The sequence below is a fragment of the Bufo gargarizans genome, chromosome 3, assembly GCF_014858855.1.
Source record: "Bufo gargarizans isolate SCDJY-AF-19 chromosome 3, ASM1485885v1, whole genome shotgun sequence".
NCBI classification, from domain to species: domain Eukaryota; kingdom Metazoa; phylum Chordata; class Amphibia; order Anura; family Bufonidae; genus Bufo; species Bufo gargarizans.
This window is the reverse complement of record NC_058082.1, coordinates 508,856,908-508,866,776: the sequence shown is the minus strand read 5'-3', so window position 1 is coordinate 508,866,776 and position 9,869 is coordinate 508,856,908. Positions and strand designations below refer to the sequence as shown.

At 42.0% G+C, this 9,869-nt stretch overlaps 1 protein-coding gene across 1 annotated transcript in view; it reads right to left on the bottom strand.

Annotated features, from left to right (window-relative positions):
* Positions 1–675: 675 nt before the first annotated feature.
* Positions 676–9,869, bottom strand: part of MTMR4 (myotubularin related protein 4) — a 17,510-nt gene continuing 8,316 nt past the window's right edge. The window contains exons 4-7 of the mRNA XM_044285792.1: positions 8,645–9,820; positions 6,772–6,882; positions 5,467–5,555; positions 676–3,848 (exon numbers count right to left, since the gene is read on the bottom strand). Coding sequence (XP_044141727.1) covers positions 3,671–3,848; positions 5,467–5,555; positions 6,772–6,882; positions 8,645–9,820 — 1,554 coding nt within the window. The 3' untranslated portion in view covers positions 676–3,670. The remainder of the gene's footprint in view (positions 3,849–5,466; positions 5,556–6,771; positions 6,883–8,644; positions 9,821–9,869) is intronic.

The following is a 9,869-nucleotide window of genomic DNA, read 5'->3' as shown; positions in this document are numbered from 1 at the left end:
AAAATCTCAATTTAGACAATCACCTGTATAATTATTTTATTTGAAGTGTCTTATTGTCACAGCACATATCAGGTTGAACACATATCTTACAGAGATATAGTCGGTATTAACATGTTCTTTGCATTAACCCATCAGTTTAGGTTGGTTTAATTCTGGTACATCCCTGTTCAACTAAATCCCTTCCCAAACACTCTGCTCTGAGGGACAAGGGAGACGTACATAATGCATTTTTTTCCACAGTACACAGATATGGAATATTTTCCCATGAACATTTCAACAGCACAATAAAATATCCTCCTGGGAAGGGAACATGACACGTTCTTCTGAAATGAAGCAGCAATAACGGAAACATTTCCATCACTTCTCACATTGCACAGTTTGCAAATGAAAATAATTTGTGGCTGGGTTGTTAGATTAAGTCCACAGTCTGAAATCTAAGTCTAGAATTATCTGTGATGCTTTTAAGTGTAACTGCCATTTCACTACCAAAAATGAAATTCCTAACATATGTGATGCTGAAGGGAAGATATTCATGAAGCTGCATTTTTCAGCTAATTTTACTTTTCTGATGTCTGTATTTAGCCCTTAGCAACCATATTTCTCTGTGCCTCTATTTCAGCAACTTCCTAAGATGGCCTCTGCTGCTCTTCCTGTGATGATCTTTAGCCCTTGCTCTCCTCACATGAACTAGCAGGACCAATCAGAACGCAGATAACTTCCCACAGTACCCAGAGCAGTGTGTATCCTCACATACAGCTAACCAGAGACAAGCCCTGCAATTACATTAAATCAGTAAGCATTTCTTTTAATCTCTTAAAAGCCAGCTGTCCCTCATTCTCTTCCAGACTGACAGGGGCTTTAGCTGCTTAAATCTCTGGTTTGGTACCAGCTAGAAATATTGTCTGAAAGCTGACATTCCAAGCTTTCAGACAATACCAGAATTACATAAATCTGTTCAGTACAGTGGAAGATATAAATGATAGAAATCGGGATGCTGTGAATGAAGCTGAAAGTAAAAGCAGATTTTACCCGCGATTATGCCAGACTATATTTCTGTTGCTTGGACTAGAGCTGTCATTCTGGTCTTGTATGAAAGCCTGGACTGTCCGTTTTCAAACAAGACCAGTTGCATCTCACCATCTAAAGCAGCCCTCCCCCTCCACTTTCTGCCTGAGCCCAGCTCCAGGCTGTCAGGGCTGAGCTCCTCCTCCCAGAGCTCATCCATCTCTTTGTATAATACTGAGAAGACGGACTGCACATGGCAACACTGTGAGAGGAGAGCTGCTGAATAGGAAAGTAGCATGCATTTGTGGGAGTTATTAGCAGGTAAAACTGAAAATGATCAAATTTTAAATCACAAAAGCACTTATATAGCAGGGTGTACTATACCATTGGGGAATAAAAAATGAAACGGCAGTTACACTTTATGATCTACTTCGGTCAGTGGTGGCCTTTTACTTCATAGATAGCTGGCAGCCAAAGGCTCTTTCAGCCGACAGCTGTTCTTCCTACGACCCTTACACAAGCCCTCTTCGCCAAGTGTGCCAGCCACCAAAGGGAACTCATTTCCCTTGAGAACATAAGGTTCTGCCATGTTGATATTCAACAGCTTGATCCACCTTTCTTCTGACAACCCCATACAGATTAGATAGTCAACTAGTCCTGCAACTAGGCCTGTGAACTGATTCGGAATCAGAAACAATCTGGATTATTGTTTGAGAGTTTGTAACAAACTCAGCCAGTCTAGACTGATGTTTTAGACAAAATTGTGAGCTTATGTCTGAGGAATGGTTCCACATCTTTACACCATACACAGATGCACCTCATGAGGGTGCCAGCTGCGCCATATGCTTATGCCACATGAAACTACACAACCACTGCTATGAAATAAGAATGTACAACTGAAATAGCCGTTCCTAGTGAGGTTACGCGTGCTTTAGTGGATTAAGCAATGTTAATAATGGCACGCCTCTTTCAGTGAATAATGGTATCAACATTCATCTATCTCTTCCCAGGAAGCAGCCATGCAAGTAGGGTGAGACAATATTGTCTAACAAGTTTTCTACTACACTGAACCATAGTGTACCAGGGCTGTTAAGCAAATTGGTAAAATAGGCGCTGCATAGAAATAATTGTACAAGTTGCTTCTGGAACGACCTCATGATTGGTGTCACCAAAAGACAGCATAGTGCGTTCATATCTAGCCTATGTTCATGTAAAAAGGACTCCACAGCCAGCAATCTTTCTGCTGCATCTTCGTCTGGCCTTCTCAAAGTGGAGAACAGTTTAGCTCCTTAACCCAGTCCAAAGACCAATGTGGTATTGGCTTTAAGACTGCGGGCAAAAACAAACAAACCCAAAGCTAGCAAGAACCAAGTATTTACAGAATGCTGAAGCAACATACGACACCTCATGGCTGATTTATGTAACAAAGTGGCACTTTACAGATCAACAGTAGAACAGAAAAATTATCAATTTCTGGCACCACAAAACCTTTTGGTATCAACGTTTCCTTGTCTGGGTTACAATGGTTAAGTGCACAAAAAATTCAAATAGCAGCATTTAACATGAAGCACCTCAGACGGAAACCAGAGAATAGCCAAGACCTAAAGGAGATGCTTTAAAGAGGAGCTGTTACCATGAAATGCAGTGAAATCTGCAGGCAGAATGTTATACAGCAGGGGGAGCTGAGCAGACTGATATACACAGGAAAAGATTCAGCAAACCTTGCACTTTATACTTTAAAATCTCTGCTCTTTCTGAGCTCAGTAGACCATGAGAGCGGACTTAGCAGTGACTGGTCGCCTTTCTGTGTATACAGAGATAGCTGTCAATAACTGATAAGTCCGCTCATTTGGCTACGGAGATTTGAATGAATAAGTGACAATCTTTTCTGATAAAACTATATATCAATCTGCTCAGCTCCTCCTGCTCTCTAACATGCCGCCTGCAGATTGCACTGCATTTCCAAATCAGACAGGTCCTCAGGAGTCAAGTTTTAAAGGATTCTAACATAAGGTGGCATTAACAAGAGACAAAGATAAAAAATAAAAAAAGACAAAGAAAAGTAAATGTCTACAGACATCAATGAAATATCAGTATAGGGTAGAATTGCCCAAAAGATGAAGACATATAAATAGAGAGAGGAACTCAATTCAACCCTTAGCAGCAAGAGGCCAACTCCCATTTGCAGCACACTCCTCCACCAAGAAAAAGGGTTACAATTCACAGTTTTGTTGCACTCTCTGACCCTAGTATTTACATGTAAACCCTGCATATTACGGTGGAAAGGGCCCAATCCAGATCATTCTAACCACATTTTCAGTTTACTCCAGATAAAAGGCAGCAGGGGCACAAAATTAAAAAAAATTATATATATATATGTGTTCTTCTCTGGGCTCTTCTGACCATGCCAAGAGAAATCAAATACCAAAACCTTCTGTTTCAGAGAGCCCTAAAAAGGACCATCGCAAATCCTACACTTTACATGGGGAACCACCCTGTCCTGGTGCAGAATGGTAATGCTAAGGTAAGCCGGTGTGGTGCTTACAACCAAAGGAGGCGTTCACTGACATGTTTACATAGTAGTAGTCACGCCGTTTGTCTTAAGTATTCATCTTGACCGCAAGGAACTAAAGAAGGAGTTTAATAGCCGGATGTTAGTCGGCACTCAGCTTGACGCTGCTGCTAGGGGTTTCTTTAACTGCTGGGACATGAGTTCCCGGGCTCGGCTGACTTGGATGTGGTCATAACAAGTATTGCAGACCAGAACAGGATCGTAGAGCTGTTGGTCTGGAATTGGAAGCTTTAGGTGACAGCAGCCAGCGCAAAAGACATTTCCACAGTTCCTAGATAAAGAGAGAAAGAGTTACTTGTACACAGTGTAAACATACAGCTGGACCTAAAAAATTAAAATAAAAAATCTTTTAGAATTTCTTTTTTTCATAATATTCTGATGATACATTTGGTATACAGTAGTTTTAAAGATGAATACCCACATAAAATAATCCAGAAATATTCCAGTTTGTATACCGACCAGTGGAGCACATATAGGCTACAATTTAATGTCATATCACACAAAAGGGTGTCCGTGCTAAAACCTACCTTTAAGAAAAAGAAAAAAATTTATTACACACCAACATTAAAAATAAGTGTGCCCCATAGGGTAGAGGACACGCACTCTGTATACCACTGCACCAGAACAGAATCTAGACCGTTTCCAGAATTGTCAGAAGGAGAAAACAGGATTTTTTTTTTACCTCTTCCAACGACAGCAATGTGTGTGATTAATACGTGTCTGGAGGAATCATAGGTAGGGTTGGGGACAGTTCTCACCAAGTTTACCCTATGAAAAACACCTCACACTACTTATAGCTTGCATATAAGGTTATATTTCAGCATCCAGGATTGTGACCGTGGGGTGGGCAAGAAGATTCCTTCCCCCTCTGATATTTTTAATGCTGTTTCGATTCTGTTCTGTTGAAGTGATATAGTAGGGAGTACTTATTAAAATAGTTTTAGTATTGACACCCTTTTCTGTGATATGGTCCTTACTCTACAAGGTGTTGCATGGGCAATGCTTATAATTGAGGTATTCCTGTGATCTCCAATTTTTAATGTGTTTTGTAGTTCACTTGTCAGCTTTGCTGTATAGTTTGGGTCATAATGAGCGGAGTCATCTCTTGAGAGCTTTATTAATAACAGCTATATTGCTGGACCCTTAGATAAGGCAGGATAACACTATACACATACGACTGACAGTTAATGCACATTGTAGTGGCCACAAAGCACACACATCATGCTGCACTCTATACAGGAAGGAAATGTGTGCCTCCAATGCAGCCGCCCCATGGAAGGTTTTAGAAATAAGTAATAAATAGCTACAACAGAAAACTAATCTAACACAATTTCTGTTCTAAAAGACTAATATCTAAGGAATGAAACAAAAATTATATTTTTTACCATAGTTTTCCTTTTGGCAATTCAAATTGTGCTACAATTACCAAAGATCAGCTTAGCGTTAGGATATGTCACCAATGTCAGATAGGTGCGGATCCCACCTATCTCCAGAACAGGACTCCTGAAGTGAGCGGAGAGAGTAGCCGCACATGTATGGATGTATGGCCACCTTCCATTCATTTCTATGGGACTGCAGCTCGGCTATCTCTGGCAGTCCCACAGAAGTGAGTGAAGCGGTGACTGCACTCTCCAATCACCTCAATAAGAGTCCTGAAAATGGCCAAGCGCTCACTCAGCTATTTTTGGAACTCCCATAGAAACTATTGTAAAGCAAGCTGTGCATGCGTGGTGTGTTCTCCTTCACTTTCGGAGATAGGTGCCTGTTCTGGAGATAGGTGCAGGTCCCAGATGTGACATTGGTGGCATTTCGTAGCAGATAAGACAACCCCTTTAATTTCCCCAAATAGTAGTTATGATGCAATGCCTTGTGGGCAAAATCTGCATTACCTGCAGTGATGCCTTCGTTTGGCCAACCAGAATTCAGAGTCACAATTAAAGCAATGAGAAGCCATGTGATCAGGAACCCATCTTGTGACCTTAATTGAAAAGAAAAAAAACATACTTGTGATATTTTTATATCTGTTCACATTAGCACAGCTCTGTTACATCGTGTTTATTAGACAACCTGGTATAAAAAAAATAAAAAATAAAAAGAAAAGAAACCAAACTGACACAGTAGAAGTCAATGGTATCCACCAGGATTTGTCTGAAGATCCATCAGGGCAGTTATGGCTTTGTAAAGACTAATGGCCATGACAGTAGCGGTGGCGCTTTCATCTCTATGGCTTTGTTCACATAACATTTTTCTGGTTTGGACAGTGAAAATAATGTCCTACATTTTGAACATAATGATATATAGAAATGAAATGTACAATACGCCACATGCCAGATGTCCACAGTTCAGACCTGCAGGAAAGTAACATTACATATCTGCCTTAATGATTTTGAGTTCATCTGGTTTCTAAACTCATATCAAGAGATGTATTCACAGTTCTCTGGTTATGCGAGACTTCATAGATGATCAGGGGTGGGCAGCCATGGAAGTGGTCACTGTGCGAGGCTCACAGCCTCAGCTGGTACAGCATCTACAATGCTCCTAGTTTTGCATAAAAAAATCATTTGTGGGTGACTCCAACTACTCTGGATGTGAGAAGGAGGAGGCATCTATCATATGCTTTGTGAGTCTAGAGCTCTGAGGATGTTACAGAGGGGGGCTACAGCTTGGAAAACACAGGTACTCCAAATGTAGATATAATCTGCAGATTAGTTTTGATGAGAGTTTTAATAAAAGCTTAAAAGGGTAGTCTCATCTGAGACAATGGGGGCATATCGCTAGGAACAGAGCCCCGAGAGGACTCCGGTCTGGCCACCACCAAGCGTTCTCCCCACATAAGTGAATGGGAGCACACCACGTATGACCGACCACTGCTGCCATTCACCTCTATGGGCCCAACAGACATAGCAGAGCCAGTGATCTGCTTTTTTCAGCGGTCCCATAGAAATGAATGGATGGCTGCTGCGCAGTGCACCCTCCACTACTTTCAGGGCTCCATTCTTGATGTAGACCCGCACCTATCAGACAATGGGGGGGCATATCCTAGCAATATGCCCCCATTGTCTGAGATGAGACAACCCCTTTAAGTATGGCAGATAGTTACACCCTTGTGTAACCTGTACCCTTTTTGACAACATTCCTGTACTAAAAAGGATTTAGAAATTTGTCACAGCAGGGCAACCCTAAAACACAGTTACCTCAGTATCCTTCTTATCCACTGGTTCCCAACTGGTCTCTGAAAGTCGGTCTTCACTTTTATCAGAATACAGGTCATCTATATCGCTGCTGTCCGACTCTTTTACACAGGTCTGTTGACAGAAAAGGTTCATTTTAAAACTAATATTTGTCATTGGCAAAGACAGGATTCATGCACATGTATGACGTGAAGTCATGTATGTGTGTGCACTGCATTCACGTAAATATGAAAGGGCTTTCTGGGATTACTTGGGGCGTGTATTTAAGTGGTCACCCACAAAGCCAGTCACTGGCTACAGTGGCGCAGGTGACCATGTCCATACTCTGCTGGAAGTAAACAAGTGGGGAAAGGAAGATGGCTGAACCAGAGAGGCTGGGAACGGGTAGGTATGAATCTTACAAGCTACAGGAGATAACTGAACAGTTATGTAATCCCAGAGTCCTACACATCCTAAATTCATCCTCTGTAATGAAATGTCCATCATAAAAGGAACTTCTTTCAGTAACCATCTACACACACACACACACACACCAGAAGAGATGGGAAACATTGTGATCCTTACATTACAAGTAAAACATATGTAGGCAGAAGTGAAGGTCGCATGTGGCATATATGAGAAATTGTGGGACTAATTCTGGAGCATTTACAGCAGCCGCAAAGTGGATGAGATTTTCCAAAAAGCACACGCTGCTGAAAAATTCTACAACAGAATCTGCACATAACTGGACATGTGATGTGGATTTTAAATCTGCAGCGTGTCAATTTATGCCGTGGGTTTCACACTATGCAATGCAGAGGGCAAATCAAAATCGGATTTTCTGCACAAAAATACACCAGGGGTGGCTGTACCCTATGGCCATCTGCACACAATGCGAATTGAGCGAGTTTTTTTTCAACACAGATTTTCGGGCAGAAAAACTGCAGTGTAATACAGTACCAGCAACATGTATGAGACTACACAAATCTCATGCACACTTTACATATTTTTTTCTGTGCGGAAATTTCAATTAGGTTTGTGGTTTTGGCTGCAGATTTCAATCTTTTCCAATGAGGGGTGAGGTCCGTGGCAAAACAGCATCAAATCTGCACCAAAATCCACAATTAGAAATGTATGTGTGCAGAAACGCACATAAATCCACGCGGAAATTTGTGCACATCTTATCTGCACTCACGTGCAGGAGGTCTTAAAGGGGTTATCCAGGAAATGATGATAACTTCTCTTCAGAATAGGTCATCATTATCACGTCAGCAGGGGGTCCAAGTCCCGATATCCCTGCCAATCAGCTGTTTCAGGGAGCTGCTGTGCTCACCAAAGCTCTGGTGGGCAATGCAGGCTCCCGGCAGCTTACCAAAGAAAGTGCCGTACATGGTATAGTGGCAGTGCTTTGTATTGCAGCTCAGCCCCATTGACTTGAATGGGGCTGAACTGCAACTAGGTCATGTGACCGATGTATGGTGATGTCACTGGCTTAGGAAGAGGCTGCAGCGCTCAAGGCCTCTTCTAACAGCTGATCGGTGGGTGCCGAGGAGAAGTCATTAATATCTTTTCCTGGATAACCCCTTTAAGATGAATTCAGAAACTGAGGATTTACAGCAAAATGCATGTGGACAGGGTTATGGAAAACTTCATCCACATTTAGCGGAAAAAAATCTGCATGGGAAAATGAGCATGCTGTGAATTTTCAAATCTGCAGAAGACCCCTATATAGCAGAAATGCCATGGATTTCCACAACCTTCAGGGTCAAGTCCACAGCACAATCCGCATTTAACACATCACAATTTTACTACAGAATTGCATCAAGATCCAAGGTGGTATTTTCACCATTCACAGACTTAAAAAAGGAGTGTAACTATCTGCAGTTAAGGTACTCACAAAATCATCTTCATAATCGGCCTCAGGTTCGGGAGGTGGAGCGCAATACTGTCGAATTTCCAGCTGGAGCTGCAGTTCCCACACCTGCCTTCGCAGCAGGTCAACCTCTTGCTTATAACTAGCTTCCATCTGTCTTAACCGTTGTTGCACAACATCATTAGGAATGGGTAAACCATCGTCATCTTGATATAAGAGAGGTGTGGGAGAAGGGCAGACCAAAGGTAAGAATCGACCAGAGTGAAGAGGCCTGTTATGAGAAGCTATTAACCCTCTGTAGCTTTTCATTGAGGGGCCAGAACAGTGCATTGAGGCAGGGAAGTTGTAAGGGATCTTTGCTGCATCTCGAGATACATATGAACCAGTCGTATGTCTTCCATGCTTACTGTGAAGGCTTCTTGTAGAGTGCTCATATGACAAATGACGACGAAGTCCAATTTCACCAACAGGAACAGATTTCATCATTCCTTGTAAACTCTCCCAGTTAGATGCTAGAAAAGAAATCTCATTTCTTGGTATTTGGGAGACTGCTTTCCTATCAGTCCTACAGGCTTCCTTTGCCATTTTGATAGATTTGGTCAAATCTCTACATGAAGTATTGACATACATATCACCTACTAAGTTTGGGCAGGGAGGTTTTGTTAAGGTAGGACAATCCTGGTGATCTTGGTCAGGGATAGGCATTGTTCTTACAGTCTCCTCCTGTGTAACTATGCAAATTTCCAAGCCAGGTTTAACATCGTCATAGTTTAAGTCTGGGGATTCGGCTTCGGGAACTGATGAATTACCATGTTGCGTCACTTCATTATTATTATGGGCTTCAGTGGCTTCTTGCACATTTCCTTCATCACCATCGCTGACATGATCATTACGTGCCTTATCTTCCTTGGTTTTGACATCTGTGGCTTGCTCCAGAGGACCCTGACTTTCTGAATCACTACCATCGTCATTGCTGCATCGCGACTCCAAGCTAGCTTGATGATTGTTTAAGTTAGGGTCACTAGAAGTGCGTGTGAGTAGCCCCCCATTGTCACAAGCAGTGACAAGATTGTCCATCGAGCGTGTTTTGGGTAATCTGTTAAGGAAAAAAATATTTTGTAGTGTTAAATTACATGAAGACACCTGTTTTTCCAGTAGGTGCCCTGATGGACTTACCTGGCCTATTCTGTCATACATTTTCTATGTTCCTGCATAAGAATATAGGGGGAATCAAGTGTGGTGTCTGTCA